Source organism: Neomonachus schauinslandi, chromosome 2, assembly GCF_002201575.2.
Source record: "Neomonachus schauinslandi chromosome 2, ASM220157v2, whole genome shotgun sequence".
Classification (NCBI taxonomy): domain Eukaryota; kingdom Metazoa; phylum Chordata; class Mammalia; order Carnivora; family Phocidae; genus Neomonachus; species Neomonachus schauinslandi.
The window spans coordinates 95,975,499-95,996,162 of record NC_058404.1 but is presented as its reverse complement, the minus strand read 5'-3'; the positions used below and the strand labels follow the sequence as shown (position 1 = coordinate 95,996,162).

Sequence of the window (20,664 nt, the reverse complement as noted above, 5' to 3'; positions counted from 1 at the left end):
CTCCCCTTCGGCTGGCCGCTGGGGCGGGGCCGGCCCTTAGGCCGGGCGGCACCCGGACGAACTCGTCAGTCAACCACCGCAGGCGGCGGCCTGGCGAGGGCAAGAGCCGGTGAGTAGCCACGTCACGCTCCTTCGGGAGGCCCCGCCCCCGCTCTGTCCTCTGGGACCGCCCCTTCCACGCCCCCGCCCCCGCCCCCGCGAGCTGTTACCGGCTCTGGGGGCACGCGCCTCCTTGACTCCGCTAGAGGTCCTCCAGCCCCTACTCGCAGCGCCTTCGCCGCTGCCCGCGCCAGGTGAGGGCTCGCGGCTCCCGGCTACGACGCCCGGCGCTTGTTGGCTGGCTCGGGACGTGAGCCTGTGAGGCGGGCTGGGCCGGCGGGCGGTTAGCGCTCCGTTCCACGCAGGGAGGGGCGGCAGGCCGGGCGCTGCACGGCGTCGGCCGACGCGGGCGGCGGTGGCGGCAGCGGCGGCCGGGCTTTCGGGTTTTCTGCCCCAGGCCGGAGCCAGTCGGTTCCCCGGCGGAGAGACGGGCAGTCGGGCTCCCTGGCCCCGGGCCCCCCCCGCCTGGGGTGGCTGGGGCAAGGGGACGATGTCTGCTCGCGCTGCGGTGCCCGCCGCTCACTCTCGGGAGGAGCCATCCGCGGTGGCTGCTGAGAAGGAGTCGCTGTTGGTAACGGCGAGTCGGCAGGCCGAGCAGCTGTCCCCGCCCGAACCGGAGGGCAAGTTGGCGGCGAGTGAAGAGAGGGCCGCGACAGCCATCATCGCGGGTGCGCGGGGAGAGCCGTCGCCGGCGCTGGTGCTGGGGCACAGTGTGCCCCAGGCGGCCGTGCCCGTGAGACCCCTGGCGCTGCACCTGGCGCACAAGGCGCGCAGGCCCGGGGGCCCCTTCGGCGGGGAACCCCCGCCACCCCTGCCGAGGGACCCGCCGGCCGAGGACGCCCTGGAGGATGAGGCGGCGACCGGCCCTAAGGAAAAGCTGCAGCCGCCGCCGCCACCTAAGGAGAACCCCTGGACCAAAAAGCCTCCTCAGCACCTGCCCCCTGTCGGGACGGGACCGGCGCCGTCCCCACTGGAAACCCTGGAGGCAGGTCTGTGGTTTTTTTGCGGTGGGCAGTGGGAGGGTGTGTGCAGGGGTGATTTGCTTGGCTGTAGAGCCTGTCGTGGGGCTGGGGGAGGGGCAGACCTTCTTCCCCTGACAGTCGGAGGTATTTTGTTCCAAGGTGTCATTCACTCTGCCTATTTACATAAATGGACATCTGGGAAGGGAGCGGCAGGAAGAGGTGGGACCTCGGGTTCTCCTTGACTGGTGGGGGCACTGCGGGAGTAACGTCGCTGAGCCGCTCGACCGGCGCGGCCTTCATTGAGTTTTACCCCCTCACAATGTGGTAGTGACTTGGGAAAGCTAACTTTATAGGTAGATAGTGCAGTTCATCCTATAGAAAAGTTTTTGTGGACTTGTAAAAAAAAAAAAGGGGGGGGGAGCGTGAAGCAAGTCGGAGCAAGGGGATTTATTTGTAAGTGGAAGCGCGATTGTAATTTTCTTCGTTGTGATATAATTGATAAGCTGAAAATCTGTTTTGGAAACAAGAAAGGTCATATTAAGAATGAGACTATACCGTAGTTGCCAACAAAATGCTTGGAATTGCGATTTTGGTGGAAAACAGTTGAACAGGATAGTTGACATGAGAGTGGATTGCACAGTACGTAAATGAGAGTCTTAAAATTCGATTAGCCCTCCTTCTCTTTAGAGGAGGTTAGATTATGTCACAGCATTTGAAAGCTGACCAATACAGTATGGCCCTGGGTGCTTTATTTTGGTTGTAGTTTTTTTGTTTGTTTTTAAGTTTAAATGGAAATACTAAATAACAAAAAGTAGTATCTCCTAGTTTTATTTTCTAAATTAAGTTTTAGTAAGTTAATTGAACTTTTTATGTAGAAATTACAGCTGCTTACTTGCGTATCTTTTTCTTAAAATTAAAGGTTAACAATAAAATGGGGAAAATGTGAGCATGTTTACCGGGTTGTGAGGATCAAGTGAGTCAAAGGATGTGGTATAACTGTAAGGTGATTATTATAAATACATTATATTGCAGGTATATTAACATTTCTTCAGAGGAACACCATAGAGTGAGATAAGTGTTAATTGATTTCTTTAGCTTTTACATGGTAATACTCATTATTCTTTTTTTTTTTTTTAAGATTTTTATTTGTTTTTTTGACAGAGAGACACAGCGAGAGAGGGAACACAAGCAGGGGGAGCAGGAGAGGGAGAAGCAGGCTTCCCGCTGAACAGGGAGCCTGATATGGGGCTCAATCCCAGGACCCTGGGATCATGACCTGAGCTGAAGGCAGACGCTTAATGACTGAGCCACCCAGGCGCCCTTAATACTCATTATTCTTGATAAATTTGACACTTGCAGAAAAAAACTACTTAGAAATTTGCTCTAAATTTAATATTACCACCATTCTCTTCTAGCTGCAAAGATCTATTTGTTTACTACTATTGCTAACTGAAGGAAACAAAAATCTTTTTTTTAAGATTTTATTTATTTATTTGAGATAGAGCGAGAGAGAGCACAAGCAGGGCCAAGGGAGAGGGAGAAGCAGGCTCCCCGCTGTGTAGGAAGCCCAATGCGGGGCTCAGTCATGAACCTGAGCCCAAGGCAGACATTTAACCTAAGACTGAGACACCCATGCGCCCCAGAAGGAAACAAAAATCTTAAAGTATAATCTCCATTAAATTTAGCAAAGAGAAAGAAAGCCCTTAATGAGCCTTAATGGGCTGTCCAACCTCCCTACTTCTAGACTTACACAGTTAGAATTTATATTCAGTGAACTACCCAAAAAATGAACTTTTGATTGTAAAGCTAATTTGACAGGTTTTAAAACTTCCAAGATAGGACTCAGGAATCTTAATTGGAAATGTCCTTTTGAAAAGTATTTAACAGTTCAGTTAACCTCAGGTGCCTTCATTGGGTATCTTTGTTGGAGATTAAGAACAAGGTGATGCTTGAGCTATGTTGTGGTTCATGGGAATTTTGATTTTGCTGATGGCTCTCTCTAGGCAATTCTTTCTATTTTTGGAATACATTCTGTGCTTAGAGGAATACCATTCTAAACTACTTGGAGTAGTGTAGTAACTTATAAACTCTCCCCAGTACTGACTGTTCTACCTCAACTTCTTTTTGTAGTTGGGTAATTTAGAGATTATGGTGTATAAATGCACTGTTCTGAAAGACTTGGGTTCTAGTGCACATATTGTTACTAACTAGCTAGTTGACTTTTGGCAATTTTCTGGGCCATGTAAATGAATGAAAAGGGTGTATTCATCTCTTCCAGTCAATACCAGAGTGCCATCTACAACCTGGGGTGCCTTAGCTTCCTGCTTTCCTAAGCAAATTTGCAACTTAAAGAATAATGAAATAGCAGAGGACTTCAAAGGTTCAGAGTAGGTGCAAACTAGCGATAATCTATTAGTAGAGGGCCTGTGTAATTTATCCTACAAACCAGGATGCTGTAGAGGCAAAGAGAAGGATATTAATTATGCTGTAATACCAGACTTAAACCATGCTTGTCCTGGCCAAACCTGGATCTACTGTCACTCTCTTAATGAGGCACAGAGATTCCACCCACAAAATTTTGCCAGAGACTTCATTATCAGAGATGGAAACGTAGCAAATGAAGAGGATTATTTTGGGACAGATGATCATGAATTTTCTCTGTTAGAACCTGCAGTTCTAATTGAACTGCAGGTGAATCATTCTTGCTTCTTCAGCCCTTGTGAGATACTTTATTCCACTTTTAGGATGGTTTTGGCCTGTGTATTGCTGTTTCTCTTAATCTAGGTAAGGCCTTTTTTTTTTTTTTTTTTTTTTTTAAGAGAGAGAGACACAGCAAGAGAGGGAATACAAGCAGGGGGAGTGGGAGAGGGAAAAGAAGGAAGCCTCCCGCGGAGCAGGGAGCCTGATGCGGGGCTCCATCCCAGGACCCTGGGATCATGAACTGAGCTGAAGACAGACGCCTAACGACTGAGCCACCCAGGCGCCACAAGGCCTTCTTTTCAACCAAAGCCTGGCTATCCAAGAGGCCTAGAATAGTGTCACAGCAGTTTTTAATTCAGTCAGGAGACCAGAAAAGATTGTCCCACAATCTGTCCTAATCTTGTTTAAAGTACATTTATTTTGGAAACGTGTATTAAAATCACAATATGGGATTTATTAATTTCTTACTTGTAGCTATGGCTATATTCTACATACCAAAAATCAGCTTTCTAATATAATTTCAGTTCTTTTACTCAATGAAAACATGGTATATAAAAATACTGATTTTTTTTCCATCTTTTTCATCCTTAGTCTTCTCTGACCTCATCAACTCTCCTTTTTCTTAATGTCTGCTTCTCAGAAACCTCAAATAAGCTTATTATTACCCTAAAAACACTTTAAGTAAGTTGTATAAATGATACGTAAATACATTCTGCTTGTTTTGATGTCTCCTTCAAGAAAAGAGATAATAATGCTGTTTACTGAATATCCTTTCAGATCTTTCTTACTTCCAAATACAGTGTTTTGTATATGCTTTTAGAACATATCCTCCATTTTTAGTTTAAAGTTGATTGACCCTTTTTATTTTTTCTCTTTACCATAAGTGAGTTTGGGGGCATCTGGCTGGCTCAGTTGGTAGATCTTGGGGTAGTGAGTTCAAGCCCCCGCCCCCACTGAGCGTGGAGCCTACTTTAAAAATTACATACCTCTTGTATATATGTCTGACTTTCTCTAGGATAGATGATGAGAATTGGAATTGTTAGGTCACAGGGTATTTGTTAGTTGACAAGTTGTTCTCCAAAGTGACTGTACAAATCGATACTCCCACTTTTAGAGTACGAGAATTAAGTAGTTTTTAAAGCACTCACTGTAGCAAAATGGCATTTTACTAGATTTCTCTCTTAAATATAAAATTATGTGAAATATTGGTAATTACCAGTGCATTTTCTTAGTTAAAATTTTGCTAAAGATTATAGCCATAAAAATTAGAGTAAAATTGTCCCTGTGACATTGCATTTCCTTCTCCGCGCCCCCAAAAAAAGCTACTTAAATATCCTACACATTGGTATATTGGCTATTAACAAGAGAAGAGAGTACTTAAATTGGGAGGGAACCTATAATGTGTCTGGTCTTACCCTACCTTTCTAGTTTTTTGTTTATGTTGCTTTCTGTGTACCCTGTGTTTTGGATAAATGGCTTAAGTTTTTCTGCCTGTTAAGGTTTTGCTTATCATCCTTCCCTTTGTTATCCTTGAAAAACAAGTTCAAATGCTAACTCTTGTATGTAGTCTTCTTGCCTCTCTGAGCTGCCCTCCTGCTCTCCCGTAATAGTTCATAGCTCTCTTACAGAAATTATCCCTAAGTGCCTCGTACTGGGGTTATATATTCACATGTTTTATCTCTTGTTCTAGTTTGTCATGTTCTTTGAGGCAAAGGCTGTCTTCTTGATGTTTGTATATTGTCCACAACAATGGCTTTCATTTAAATGGTACTCAATTTGTGGACTTTATTAATTTGAAAAAAAATTTGACTTTTTAAAATTATGATTTAATGCAATCATGCTGTAACAGACATCTTTCTTATGGGGTTAGCCACAGAGTCAGTCTTTAAAGAACAGATTATACTAGCAACTCTCAAATTTTAATGTGCTTAGGAATCCACTATGGGTCTTGTTCAAATGCAGATCTGATTCTGTAGGACTTGATATTCTGTATTTTAAGTAAGTTCCCAAATGTCAGTGATGCTGATTCAGATATCACAGTTTGAATAACAAGGGATTTCAGTCCTAATGATGCACAATAAATCACTGTTAACAATTAAGGATGTTGCATCTGCCTCACTAGGTAATAGTGTTGCAGTTTTTCTGTGTCCAAGCCCTTAAAAATGGATTGTTTTCCTTATCAATTTAGAATTATAGATTATAGTTGATAGATTCCTAGAGTTAAAGAATAATGGTTTAGGATACTGGAATATTACTCAAAAAGTTGCAGTAGTATAGTGTCTTACCAGTGATAACTTGAAAAATATATGAAGATCACACACTGTTCATGTATATTTATTTATTTATTTATTTATTTAAAGATTTTATTTATTTGACAGAGACACAGCAAGAGAGGGAACACAAGCAGGGGGAGTGGGAGAGGGAGAAGCAGGCTTCCCGCACAGCAGGGAGCCTGATGTGGGGCTCCATCCCAGGACCCTGGGATCATGACCTGAGCCGAAAGCAGATGCTTAACGGCTGAGCCACCCAGGCGCCCCTGTTCATGTATATTTAAAGCCACTGGAGGCTTTTTCTTATGTTTCATCTGTTTTGGAAAAAAATGTATACATAATATATTTTAATTTTTAAAATTTTTTTAATTTTCTAGGCTGGCTTGCTTTTTCAGTCTTAGGTTTTCTCTAAAAACATGCAGAGCAATTTCCTCCATTTTAGTTAAAATATGGGAAACTTTTAGTTAAAATTACCTTTCTTACCTGTACCTCTGAAACAAATAATACATTATATGTTAATTTAAAAAAAAGGGGGAGTGAGGCTTTAGGTCTTCCACCTTCTTGGACTTTTAATAGATGCCTGAGAGTCTTGGTCAAAAAAAAAAAATAGGGTGGGGGTTGTTCTTTTTTTTAAATTTTTATTTATTTATTTATTTATTTGACAGAGAGATAGCTAGAGCAGGAACACAAGCAGGGGGAGTGGGAGAGGGAGAAGCAGGCTTCCCGCCGAGCAAGGAGCCCGACGTGGGACTCGATCCCAGAACCCTGGGATCATGACCTGAGCCGAAGGCAGACGCTTAAGGACTGAGACACCCAGGCGCCCAGGGTTGTTCTTTTATTAAAAGATACATTGTGTTCTTAACACATTTAAGCAAGAACTTTTCACAAAAGTAGCAACTATGGAAAAAACAAAACAGATCCAGCAAAGAAGGGCAGAGAGATATGAGAATTATTACCATCTAACTGTGGTTATAGCACTAAGCCCATTTTTGTTGGTTATGATGCTAGTTATATATTACATCTTAGGATTCCATTAATTCTTTCTTACTTCATCCTTTGTTAAGTTGGAAGAGAATCATAGCATGCATTTCACTTAGAGTGGTTATATTTTTTGGAAAGAAGTGGAATTGTAACTTAGAATTTGGTATACATGAAAAGAAATTACCTTTCTTAGGCTTGTTTTACTTGTTCTCTATGTGTATATAAAATATTTTTAAAACCTGGTGGGCTTCTTTCATTTTATACAGACATCTTTGTACCTTGTCTTGCTTCCCAGGTAATTTCCCAGAAATGGAATTGCTTTATTAAAAGGTATATAGAATTTAAATGACAGATTACCCTGGAGAGAGTATACTACTTTACACTATTACCAACTGCATGAGAGTAATGTCCATTTCTTTTTTTTTTTTTTTTTTAAGATTTTATTTATTTGATACAGAGAGAGCAAGCACAGGTGGGGGGGGAGGGGGACTAGAGGGAGAGGGAGAAGGCTCCCCGCTGAGCAGGGAGCCCAGTGCATGGCTCCATCCCAGGACCCTGGGATCATGACCTGAGCTGAAGGCAGATGGTTAACCAACTGAGCCGTCCAGGTGCCCCGAGAAATGTCCATTTCTTTATAGGCTGGCCAACACTTGGCATTCTCTTTTTTGTCAGTAGGATAGGTAAAAAGTGTTTTGTTTTAGTTTACATTTCTTTATTAGTACAATTGAATGCCATTTCATGTTCATTTTTTTTTTAAATTATATTTTGAGGATAGTTGATACAATGCTACATTAGTTTCAACTTAGTGATTTATACAGCTTAGTGATTTGACAAGTTTATACATTACACTGTGTTCACCGCAAGAGTAGCTATCATTTGTCCCTTTTACATCACTGTTACAGTATCATTGACTATGTCCCTCTCATACTGTGCCTTTTCCCATGATTTATTCACTCCATAAGTAGAAGCTTGTATCTCTCTCCTCCCTTCACGTATTTTGCTCCAGCCCCCTGTATTTCTTTTTTTTTTTTTTTTTTTTTAAGATTTTATTTATTTATTTGAGACAGAGAGAATGAGAGACAGAGATCATGAGAGGAAGGAGGGTCAGAGGGAGAAGCAGACTCCCTGCCGAGCAGGGAGCCCGATGTGGGACTCGATCCCAGGACTCCAGGATCATGACCTGAGCCGAAGGCAGTCGCTTAACCAACTGAGCCACCCAGGCGCCCCCCCTGTATTTCTTTTTAAAAGCATTTGTTCATCTTTTACTCAGATTTTTTTTAATGTTTCAAGTTTTTATTTACATTTTAATTAACATACAGTATAATATTAGTTTCAGTAGTAGAATTTAGTGATTCTCAGGTTTTTCAAAATTTATTTATTTTTTACAGCTTACTATCATGCTCTTATTTATTCATTTATTTTTTTAAAGATTTTATTTACTTGAGAGAGAGAGAGAGCATGAGCGGGGGGGGGGGGGGGGTGGAGGGAGAAGCAGATTCCTTGCTGAGCAGGGGGCTCAGTGTGGGATTTGATCCCAGGACCGTGGGGTCATGACCTGAGTGGAAGGCAGAAGCTTAACCAGCTGAGCTACCCAGGCGCCCAGCTTAACTATCAACGTTTTAAATGAAAAGTCTGAGTTGATGAGGTGGTCTGAGTGAGCAGCACAAAGGACTTCTTTATGTTGAACTTGGAATTAGACAAATGTATCCACACAGTTGGTGTTGCACTGCCACTGCAGCTCCTCCTATCTGGTTGAGGAGGCTGTCCCTGTGAAGGTGACAGCATGAAAAAGCAGCCCACGATGCTTGCTTTTTTTTTTTTTTTTTAAAGATTTTATTTATTTATTTGACAGAGAGATACGCAGCGAGAGAGGGAACACAAGCAGGGGGAATGGGAGAGGGAGAGGCAGGCTTCCTGCTGAGCAGGGAGCCCGATGCGGGGTTCGATCCCAGGACCCTGGGGCCATGACCTGAGCCGAAGGCAGACGCTTAACGACTGAGCCACCCAGGCACCCCACGATGCTTGCTTTTTGTGGACAGCGAGCCCCCAAAGGAAAAAGAGGAAAAGATGCTGGCTTTGTAGGTTCAGGTTTTTTTCCTAAACTTATTAATCAGGAAATTTACTGTTTCCATGGTAGAAATTGGAATTTGGGAACAGGAATGTTCTGGGAAAGTCTTCTTCTTGGAAAAGTAAATTAACTCTTAAGGACCATTTAGAAACAAATGTTAAGAAATCACTGTTTTGGGGACGCCTGGGTGGCTCAGTCGTTAAGCGTCTGCCTTCGGCTCAGGTCATGATTCCAGGGTCCTGGGATCGAGTCCCGCATCGGGCTCCCTGCTCCTTGGGAGCCTGCTTCTCCCTCTGCCTCTCTCTCTCTCTCTGTCTCTCATGAATAAATAAATAAAATCTTTAAAAAAAAAAAAAAAGAAATCACTGTTTTGTATTGCCGAGTATCCAACCACATTGGCCGTCGTGGTTTGTCAGATACTCTGTGATGAGATTAAATTATTATATTGATAACATGTACATAAACATCCCAATTACAATGTGTACATAATGGTACTCCATTAAAATGTCAGCATTATTGATGCCACAGAGTTAAATATAAACTTTCCCACCAAATTATCTGAGGAGTAAATTTGAGAGATTAAGATTTAAAGAAAAATTAAAAATTTTGAGTCCAAAAGAATCTGCTAAAATTAAAATCTCTTCCTTTTTAAAATTTTTAAATTTGCAAAGAAATACTCCTCCCCAACGTATTTCTTCATGTTTAGCTAGAGGTTATAATCAATGTCTGAGTAGAGTATGGAACTGTATCAGTTTTTAAATCAATAGATTAATAATTTTTTGTCATGTTCAGGTATCTTTAAAAATTTTGTTAATAACTTAATTGTGCCATTTAGTAATGAAGTTAAAAAGTTTATTTTTATATGGCCAGAATAATTTTTTATCTTTAGTTTCTGACCTTAATTTTGTGATTATTAATGTCTAATTGATTTATAATAAAGCTAAATAAAATCTGCTTGTGTGCCCTCTCCCTTATTTTTTTCCATTTCATTAAATATTTTGTATAAGGCTTTATTTTGTAACTACCAGGCACTTAACTTACTTGATTTAGCAATATTTTGGGAAATGTTTTCCACTTTGTTGAGGGGAAAGTCCTCCAAATGTTATGTATCTTATAGTTTTCTTAAAATATACATAGTATATATATAGAACATCAGTCAAATTCTAGATAACGTTCATGCAGATACTGTTCTTTATTAAATTAATTTTTTCCTGTCCCCATTTTTTTGTCCTGTTAACCCGTAGTTTTCGATCTAATTTTTCTTAATGAAATGTCTTATCCTTATGCACATTTATACATGTATACACATACACATATATGTGTATACTTAGAAGAGTAAAAGAAATGCCTGTGTACTAGTTATTTTGCTTTCGGAATAGAATTACTGTAATATCCAAGATTCTTTTATGTCTGTCCCTGGTGACATCTTAATCTTTCATCCCTCTGATAAGTTTTCTATTTCCTTTTAAAATTTGCTTCTGAGTTTTAACTCAAAGATTGCTTTATTCTATGAATTGGTCATTGCCATGATTTTATGGGTTCATGTTTTGCTGGATTATTGTTTTTCTGTAGATACAGATCCAAAGTTGATTCTGCTTTTCAATATTTACTTTAGATCATGTTTAGGTAGGTGACACACCCATTGGTCATCTTGCTCTAAGTAATGAACCAAACTAAAAAACAGTGTAAAGTTTCATTTAGAGAGTCAGTCTCTCTCGGTCTCTTTATCTATTTTATTGTCAACCACTGTCGTCTTATTCAAGATGGGATCAGTGGCAATACCATGATAGTCTTGGCTAAACTTCTATTTTTTATGACTTCATATATATACAACCTATTGTGGTTGTCAAACTTGTTTGTTTTCAAGGACAAATAGTTTGAAGTCTTTTGATTTATTTTCTGGATAGTCCTTGATGAATGTCAATGTATGAATTATATAGCAAAATGTATCCATTTGGGAAGTGAGTTACTAACTTTACTGTATTAAAACATGTTATATTTCTAATTTTTTCATGTTGTATTCTGTCAGAGAAAGGATTGATCTGTCAGTTTAAGTAAACTGCTATTTTTCACTTTTGATTTGATTAAAGACCAATTTGAATCTGTGTTTGAACTATAGTTGATTTTTTTTTTGTTAAGAATTTGAGTTTCAGAACTCTGGATTTTGTTGGAAATGATGATGACACTGGCTTACTGAAATTGATATAATAGTTGTTTTGTTAAATATATTGAATTAAGTGATTGTAAAACCAATTCTAAAAAACCCCCAAAAAACCAAAAAAAAAAAAAAACAAAACCAAAAACAAACCCACCTAATTCTGTGGTTTTTGTTTTGTTTTGTTTGTTTTTTTTAGAGCTCAGTTCCCCCAAAATTATAAAAGCAGGAAAACTCAAGACAAAGAAATCCAACAAGGTATGTTTTTAGCTATCTTCTTCTTAGCTATATTGAGTTTGAGAATTGGTATGTTAGAAACTCTTAGATTATTGTGTACTTAGTTGTATCATTGGTGTTAGGTTAAAGTTAATATACTAGAGAATTGTAGCTTTTGTTCAAATCCTGTGTATATTAATTTATTCTGTTATCCTATGTAAATCAATTTAGTGTCATTAATAGTGCTAGAAGGTGGATCATAAGACCGAAGCATTGTTATTTCAGTGTTTTGTTGTTTGGAGAGTTGAATTAATTTGGCAAATGCTTGCATATAATTGTATGTAGGTGATTTTTTAAATTGCTTTGACTTTTAGAAAATATTTTTCTACTTAAGATTTCTAATTTGCAGATATAACACTTATTTATTACTTCTTAGGCTAGTGATTTCAGCGATATGGCGAATTGGCCAACACCAAGTGAATTAGTGAACACTGGAGTGAGTATTGTTTTAAGGCTTTTTCTTAATAAAAGGAAAATATTCTCATTTCAACATGCAAAATTTATTTCAGGTTTAGAGAATTACATTAATAAAGAAGTGCTGAAAACTTAGCAGCTATCCTTTTTATAGTCTAACCCCTTTTTCAGATACCTGATTTTATCCATCATGTTGTCTTCATCTCATTATATTCTCAGGAGGTAATCTTACATTTGGAAGGGGTGTTACCATGCTGTTATCTTCATATAATGCTTACAATTAAAGAGATTAAAAAAATTTTTTTAAAGATTTATTTATTTGAGAGAGAGAGAGAATGTCCATGCATGGGGCTGGGGGAGGAATAGAGGGAGAAGAAAAGAGAGAATCTCAAGCAGACTCTGCTGAGCTTAGCCTGAGGCAGGGCTCCATCCCACGACCCTGAGATCATGATCTGAGCTGAAATCAAGAGTCTGGTACTCAACAGTCTGAGCCACCCAGGTGCCGCAAAAGAGATTAATTTTTATTAATTATATCATTAATTAATATGAGTCTAATTTGAAGCCCATTTTATTTCAGAATTTGCTATATGTTTTTTTTTTTTAAAGATTTTTTATTTATTTATTTGACAGAGAGAGAGAGATCACAAGTATAGGTAGACAGGTAGGTAGAGGGAGAAGCAGGCTCCCCGCCGAGCACAGAGCCCGATGTGGGGCTCGATCCCAGGACCGTGGGATCATGACCTGAGCCGAAGGCAGATGCTTAACCATCTGAGCCACCCAGGCGTCCTGCTATATGTTTTTTGATACATAATTTTTTCAATATGTATTGAAGTGCTAATTATATATGTATATATATACACACATATGCATTTATATAGTGTATCAAATCAAGAAGTGTTCAATGAATGGATTTTTATTTTTATTTTATTTTATTTTATTTTTTAAGATTTTATTTATTTGACAGAGAGAGACACAGTGAGAGAGCGAACACAAGCAGGGGGGAGTGGCAGAGGGAGAAACAGGCTTCCCGCACAGCAGGGAGCCCGATGTGGGGCTCCATCCCAGGACCCTGGGGCCATGACCTGAGCCGAAGGCAGATGCTTAACGACTGAGCCACCCAGACGCCCCTTATTTTTATTTTTTATTTTTTTGTGTGTGTTTCTCTTCCTTTCAACCTTTCCTCCTTCCCCCACCTCAGTTTTTTTTTTTATTATGTTATGTTAATCACCATACATTACATCATTAGTTTTTGATGTAGTGTTCCATGATTCATTGTTTGCATATAACACCCAGTGCTCCATGCAGAACGTGCCCTCTTTAATACCCATCACCAGGCTAACCCATCCTCCCACCCCCCTCGCCTCTAGAACCCTCAGTTTGTTTTTCAGAGTCCATAGCCTCTCATGGTTCATCTCCCCCTCTGATTTCCCCCCCTTCATTCTTCTCCTCCTGTTATCTTCTTCTTTTTTTTTTTTTTTAACATATAATGTGTTATTTGCTTCAGAGGTACAAATCTATGATTCAACAGTCTTGCACACTTCACAGTGCTCACCATAGCACATACCCTCCCCAGTGTCTATCACCCAGCCACCCCATCGCTCCCACCCCCCACCACTCCAGCAGCCCTCAGTTTGTTTCCTGAGATCAAGAATTCCTCATATCAATGAGGTCATATGATACATGTCTTTCTCTGATTGACTTATTTCACTCAGCATAGCACCCTCCAGTTCCATCCACGTCGTTGCAAATGGCAAGATCTCATTCCTTTTGATGGCTGCATAATATTCCATTGTATATATATACCACATCTTCTTTATCCATTCATCTGTCATGGACATCTTGGCTCTTTCCACAGTTTGGCTATTGTGGACATTGCTGCTATAAACATCAGGGTGCACGTATCCCTTCGGATCCCTACATTTGTATCTTTGGGGTAAATACCCAGTAGTGCAATTGCTGGGTAGTAGGACAGCTCTATTTTCAACTTTTTGAGGAAGCTCCATACTGTTTTCCAGAGTGGCTGCACCAGCTTGCATTCCCACCAACAGTGTAGGAGGGTTCCCCTTTCTCTGCATCCCCGCCAACATCTGTCATTTCCTGACTTGTTAATTTTAGCCACAGTGAATGGATTTTTAATAAATTTTTTTTAAAGATTTTATTTATTTGAGAGAGGTGGGGGGGCACAGGCAGGGTGGGAGGAGGAAGGCAAAGGGAGAAGGAGACTCCCCACTGAGCAGGGAGCTCGATGCGGGGCTTGATCCCAGGATCCCAAGATCATGACCTGAGCCGAAGGCAGACGCTTCATGGACTGAGCCACCCAGGCGCCTGGTTTTTAATTTAAACTATGAAAGAAACCAAAAGATGGTTCTGAGATACTCTGTCAAGAGGCTTTTTATTTAGGGCGCCTGGGTGGCTCACTTGGTTAAGCGACTGCCTTCGGCTCAGGTCATGATCCTGGAGTCCCGGGATCGAGTCCCACATCGGGCTCCCTGCTCAGCAGGGGGTTTGCTTCTCCCTCTGCCCTCTTCCCTCTCGTGCTCTCTGTCTCTCATTCTCTCTCTCAAATAAATAAATAAAATCTTTAAAAAAAAAAAAAAGAGGCTTTTTATTTATTTATTTAAAGGTTTTATTTATTTGAGAGAAATTGAAGGAGCAGGGGAAGGGGCAGAGGGAGAGGGAGAAACAGACCCCCTGCTGAAACACCCATGCACCCCAGACATCAGGGGGCTTTTTAGAGAAGTGGTAGCATATATGGTTATCTGGTTACATGTTTTCATTTGATACTACACTTCGCTATTTCTAATTTGTACACTATTGGTTTGTAGTTGTAGATAACATATCTAAACAGCTTAATTAGTGAGTAAATAACATAAAAAACTGCATGTGAAGTATACAGTTTGCTAAGTTTTGACCTATATATACCTGTGAAACCATCCCCCAAATCAGATAATGGACCTAACCATTACGTCAAAAGCTTCTTCACACTCCTTTGTAATTCTTCTTGTTGTAATCCCCCCATCAACCCAGGCAACCACTGATATGCTTTGTGTCACTTATAATTAATTTGCATTTCTTACAATTTTATATAAGTGGAGTCCTACAATATGACTTTTTTTTTCCCCTGGCTTTCACTTAGCTTAATTATTTTGAGATTTATTTATGTCATTAATGTGTATTAGTAGTTAATACCTTCTTATTGCTGAGTAGTATTTCATTTTGAGTGAAATGTTGCTTGTTCATCTATGGATGGACATTTGTATTGATTCCAGTGTTTGGCTGTTAAAAATAAAGCTGCTATATAAACATCTGTGTACAAAGTTTTGCATGGATGTATTATGTCATTTTTCTTGGGTAAATACCTAGGAATAGAATGGCTGGATTGTGTGGTAGCTATTGGTTTAGCTTTTTCAGAAACTACCAAACTTCATTCCCACCAACAGTGTATAAAAATTCTAGTTGTGTCACATCCTCACTAATATTCAATGTAGTCAGTCTTTTAATCTAATTCTGTTAGGTGTTTGGTGGCATCACATTGTAGTTTTAATTTGCATTTCTCTAATGATGCCAGCACCTTTCCACTTACATTTGCTATCAGTATATCTTTTTGTTGAAGTGTCTGTTCAATAGTAGCCCATTTTTAAAAAAAATTGAGTTGTTTTCTTACTACTGCATTTTCAGAGATCATTTTACATATATATATACACACATATACATATACACGTGGGTGTGTGTGTATATATATATATATGTGTATATATATAACATTTTATTTATTTGAGAGAGAGCACTAGCAGGGCAAGGGTCAGAGGGAGAAGCGGGCTCCCCGCTGAGCCAGGACCGCGATGCAGGACTCTGATCCCAGGACCCCAGGGTCACGACCTGAGCCAAAGGCAGACGCCTCACGGACTGAGCCACCCAGGTGTCCCAATCATTATATATTTTGGATACAAGTGCTTTATCAGATATGTAGCAAATATTTTCTCCTAGTCTATGGCTTGACTTCTAACAGTATCTTTCGAAAAGTTGATTTTTATTTCTGGTAAAAGTTGTCATTTGTTTTGCAGTATTTAGAAAAGGTTGACTAACCATAAATTTTTGGATATGTTAGTGAAAATGTTCATGGAAATTATTTCATTCAGAAAAACTTTTTGCAGTGCCAGAGTGTCATCAGCCAAGGAAATAAGAAGCCACAAAATAGAAAAGAAAGAGAAGACAAGATTGAAAAGAGAATTAACAGTGAGAGCAAAGAAAGCCGGGAAACAAAATTAGATGGTCCTGGTGAAAATGCCAGTGAGGATGAGACTCAGTCAAGTAATCAACGAAAGAGAGGTTAGTTCATCTATAACTTCATTTTTTCCAGCAGTTTTATTGAGATATAATTGATACAGAACATTGTGTAGTTTAAGGTACACAACACAGTGGTTTGATATATGTATATATTGTGAAGTGATTTCCACAATTTTAGTTAATATCTACTACCTCCCAGTCACAGTTTTTTTTCTTATGAGAACTTTTAAGATCTAGTCTCAGCAACTTTGAAATATATAGTACAGTATTGATAACTGTAGTCACCATGCTGTATATTACATCTCCAGAACTTATTTGTCTTACAACTGGAAGTTTGTACCTTTTGACCACCTTCACTCATTTCTTCCACACCTGGCAACCACCAATCTGTTCTCCTTTACTGTGAATTCAGCCTTTTTAGATTTCATATGTAATGAACATCATACTGTAATTATCTTTCTGACTTATTTCACTTAGCATAGTGCCTGCAAAGTCCATCCATGTTGTTGCAAATGGGAAGATTTCCTTCTTTCTCATGACTGAATAGTATTCCATTGTATATTTATACATCATATTTTCTTTATCCATTTATCTATCAATGTTGTTTAAGTTGTTTTCATGTCTTGGTTGGATGGTCCTGGTGAAAATACCACTGAGGATGAGGCTCAGTTAAGTAATTAATGAAAGAGAGGTTAATTTAACTATATTTTAATTTTTTTTTTTTTTTTAAAGATTTTATTTATTTATTTGAAAGAGAGAGAATGAGAGAGAGAGCACATGAGAGGGGGGAGGGTCAGAGGGAGAAGCAGACTCCCCGCCGAGCAGGGAGCCCGATGCGGGACTCGATCCCGGGACTCCAGGATCATGACCTGAGCCGAAGGCAGTTGCTTAACCAACTGAGCCACCCAGGCGCCCTTGATTTTAATTTTTTGAAGAAAGTTATAGTAACGAATTATGTTTAATCAGTTGATTCCTAGTAGTCACCAGTGGGTATTTGGATTTCTTCCAGATACCATCTGCAGTGGTAACTGATGTGCTTTTGTAACATTCTTGAACTATTTGGCTTTCCTTTTTTGCATTTGACATGTACTCTATGTAAGTCTGTAATGAAGTTGCACTTACAGAGATAGGCATAGATATATATATATTTTTTAAGATATATTCTTGAAAAGTTGTGTGATAAGTATTTTTTAAGTCTACATTGGAACTGCTCCCTGTTTTTCAGGGAGGGTTTTTTTTTTTTTTTTTTTTTTAAGATTTTTTTTTACAGAGAGTATAGCAGGTTTTTTTTTTTTTTTTAAGATTTTATTTGACAGAGAGTACAGCAGGGAGAGCAGCAGGCAGAGGGAGAGGGAGAAGCAGGCTTGCTGAGCAGGGGAGCCCGATGTGGGCCTAGTTGTGGGGCTTGATCCAAGGACCCCGGGATCATGACCTGAACTGAAGGCAAGATGCTTAACGACTGAGCCAATCAGGCGCCCCTTTCAGGGAGTTCTGAGAAAATATTTTTCTAAGAAAAAAGTGAGAATAGTTTTGGTCAACTTCCTTTTAGTAGCATTTCCTCATTAAATTACCCCTTGAAGAAAAGACAGTCTTTGTATCCTTTTCCATATTTTTTACACAACTTTTCATGTGTCTAGGGATTATGATTTAAATGCTTTGTAAAAGCATATACTCATTCAGTGTTCTGAGCCTAGGTAAAAGTGTCTTCAGGCCTTTAGGCAGAAAAGTTCTTTAAACTGTTGGAAGGTCAGTAGCTGAGACAAGGTGAACATTGGAAAAAGTGACAGGAGATGCTATGGGAAAGGTAAGCAATTTCCACGTTGTGCAGGGCTTTGGTAATGTGGAATTAGAATTTTACTTTGAATGCCATGGGAAGCCATTAAAGCACTTTAATTCATGGAAGTGATGTGGCATGGGAGTGGACATTTTATAATGAGGTGTAGTTTCCAGCCAACTTGTTTAATAATGGAACTAACAATCTATGGTATATTGAGCACTTAAATTTTTTTCTTTTTTTTTTTTTAATTTTTTTTTAAAGATTTTATTTATTTGCGAGAGAGAGAATGAGAGACAGAGAGCATGAGAGGGAGGAGGGTCAGAGGGAGAAGCAGACTCCCTGCAGAGCAGGGAGCCCGATGCGGGACTCGATCCCGGGACTCCAGGATCATGACCTGAGCCGAAGGCAGTCGCTTAACCAACTGAGCCACCCAGGCGCCCTTAAATTTTTTTCTTAAATGAATATCTAATCCTTAGCTGCAGGGTAAGCATATTAGGGTCACTTGATACAATGAGCCAAGGCTAATTGCTCAAAAGTGGTTGGCAACAGGACAACCATGTGGTTGTTAGGAAAAAATTTACCCATTTCTTAAACATTTTTTTTTTTTTTTTAAGATTTTATTTATTTGACAGAGAGACAGCGAGAGAGGGAACACAAGCAGGGGGAGTGGGAGAGGGAGAAGCAGGCTTCCCGCGGAGCAGGGAGCCCAATGCGGGGCTCGATCCCAGGACCCTGGGATCATGACCTGAGCTGAAGGCAGACGCTTCACGACTGAGCCACCCAGGCACCCCACATTTCTTAAACATTTTTGTCACTTAGCTTTTTCATGCTTCTTAGATACGTAAGTCTTTTTTGACTGTCTAGAATTAATACAGATGATAGGTCTGTCATCCTGCTTTAAAATTTGTCTTCTGTGTTAATTGCTTCAATTAAAACTGCAGCCAACACTAAAATCCAGGTTTTTATAGATAAATTCATACAAGAGTCATGAATTGACTCTCTTTAGAGCACCCATTTTTTTTTTAAATCTTTAAAAGGGCTTGTTTATACCAGAGAATCTCACTGATAGAATTTATAGTACAGAATTTAAAGGGTTTAAGATTCTTTCATTATTCTCTTCCTCATCTGTGAGTAGTTTGCAGGATTTAAAGGAAATCAGTATTGTAGTTGCATACTGATAATTCCCTTTCCCTTAATTACCTTGGTAGTTTTTCCTTTGCACATGAGGCTTGCTGTTGTAGTAAAAATAAATATATTGAGTATAAGACTAAATATTTTGAAACCTTAACTATAGATTCCACAAATTAAGTAATCAGGATGTTACTATAGTATAACAATTATGCTATCATTTAGGCAACAAGAGAAGTTAAATTGTTTGTATCTCTTGTCTTAGGAACATGTGTAGTAGCTATAAAGAGATTTATCAAATGCCGTTAGACAAATTTTATTCTCTAATTTTGAGAAACCTTTCATTATTAGTAATGCTGGATAAATTAATATTTTGGACAGTGACTTGAAGCTAAAAGTGTTTTGAATCATCAGCCAGACTTTTTCAGTGTGTACATTATAATGTCTTGTCAGATATACCCCATTCTAAAGTGAAGGAGTCAAGTATTAGGAGTAGTGTATTACATGTATTGCTCATTCATCAGAATTAAACAAGGGTGAGCATTTTGCTTGAAAGTAAAAGAATACCAGTGGTATTCCATCAACTGGCTTTTCACATGAATTTTAGAAATATTTGCACAGGTAAGTTTATCAAGGAGTTCTGTGAAAAGAAAATTATTTTAGTCCTCTATGTAAGAACCTTTAAGGACAAACTAAATCTCCCATTTGATTAAAATTTAGCATCCTTTCAGAATTGCAAAGCTTTAATGAAAATTGTGCAGTGTCATTAAATGACTTTATTTGGTTTTCTTCAAGCTAATAAGCACAAATGGGTACCACTCCACTTAGATGATATAAGACCAGACAGTCAAGAAAGACCAGGATCCCGGAACAGCTCAAGATGTCAACCCGAAACAAATAAATCATCACATAATAATAGGAGAAATGATACACGAAGTAAGTCACATTCTAAGAGAAAAATGACATTAAAGAACTTAGTGTTAATGTTCATAATTTTAATAACTATAGTATAAATGATTTGAGAATAAGTTGCAGACATTGTGCCCCTTTTAACACTAAATACCTTCACAGTATATATCATAAGAACAGTAATGTGGTGTGACTGTCCACAGGCAGATTTTCCCTGTGGTGTCCTTTTCAGTTTTTTTTTTTCCTCCCTCCTTTCCAGGATCTAATCTGAAATCATACATTGCTTTTAGTTGTCTGTTCTGTTTAGTCTCCATTAATCTGGGACAGTTCTGCTTTTGTCTTTAGATGGTAGTTAGGTGGTAGATATCTCACTTTGGGTTTTCTGGTGTTTCCTCATGATTAGATTTGGGTTATGAATTTTTGGCAGGAATACTGCAGAAGTTAAATTGTTTTCTTCTCAGTGCATGGAAATGCACATGATCTTGGTTTATCTTATTATTGCTGATTAAGGTGATGTGCTCCAGGTTTCTTTATTATAGAGATACTTTTTCTCCTTTATAATTAAGATGTAATTTGTGAGAGAGACTTTGAAATTTTGGAAACACCCAGTTTTTCATCAGACTTTTCACGTGAGCTTT

At 39.3% G+C, this 20,664-nt stretch overlaps 2 protein-coding genes across 2 annotated transcripts in view; both read left to right on the top strand.

The window, feature by feature from the left end:
• Positions 1 to 589: 589 nt before the first annotated feature.
• LOC110573055 (predicted GPI-anchored protein 58) lies at positions 590 to 2,514 on the top strand. The gene is made up of 2 exons (XM_021681498.1): positions 590 to 1,088; positions 2,477 to 2,514. The coding sequence occupies exons 1-2, from the start codon at positions 590 to 592 to the stop codon at positions 2,512 to 2,514; spliced, it is 537 nt and encodes a 178-aa protein (XP_021537173.1).
• Positions 914 to 20,664, top strand: part of LARP1B (La ribonucleoprotein 1B) — a 129,602-nt gene continuing 109,851 nt past the window's right edge. Inside the window, exons 1-5 of the mRNA XM_044912619.1 lie at positions 914 to 1,088; positions 11,435 to 11,493; positions 11,888 to 11,947; positions 16,080 to 16,254; positions 19,913 to 20,053. Coding sequence (XP_044768554.1) covers positions 11,906 to 11,947; positions 16,080 to 16,254; positions 19,913 to 20,053 — 358 coding nt within the window. The 5' untranslated portion in view covers positions 914 to 1,088; positions 11,435 to 11,493; positions 11,888 to 11,905. The remainder of the gene's footprint in view (positions 1,089 to 11,434; positions 11,494 to 11,887; positions 11,948 to 16,079; positions 16,255 to 19,912; positions 20,054 to 20,664) is intronic.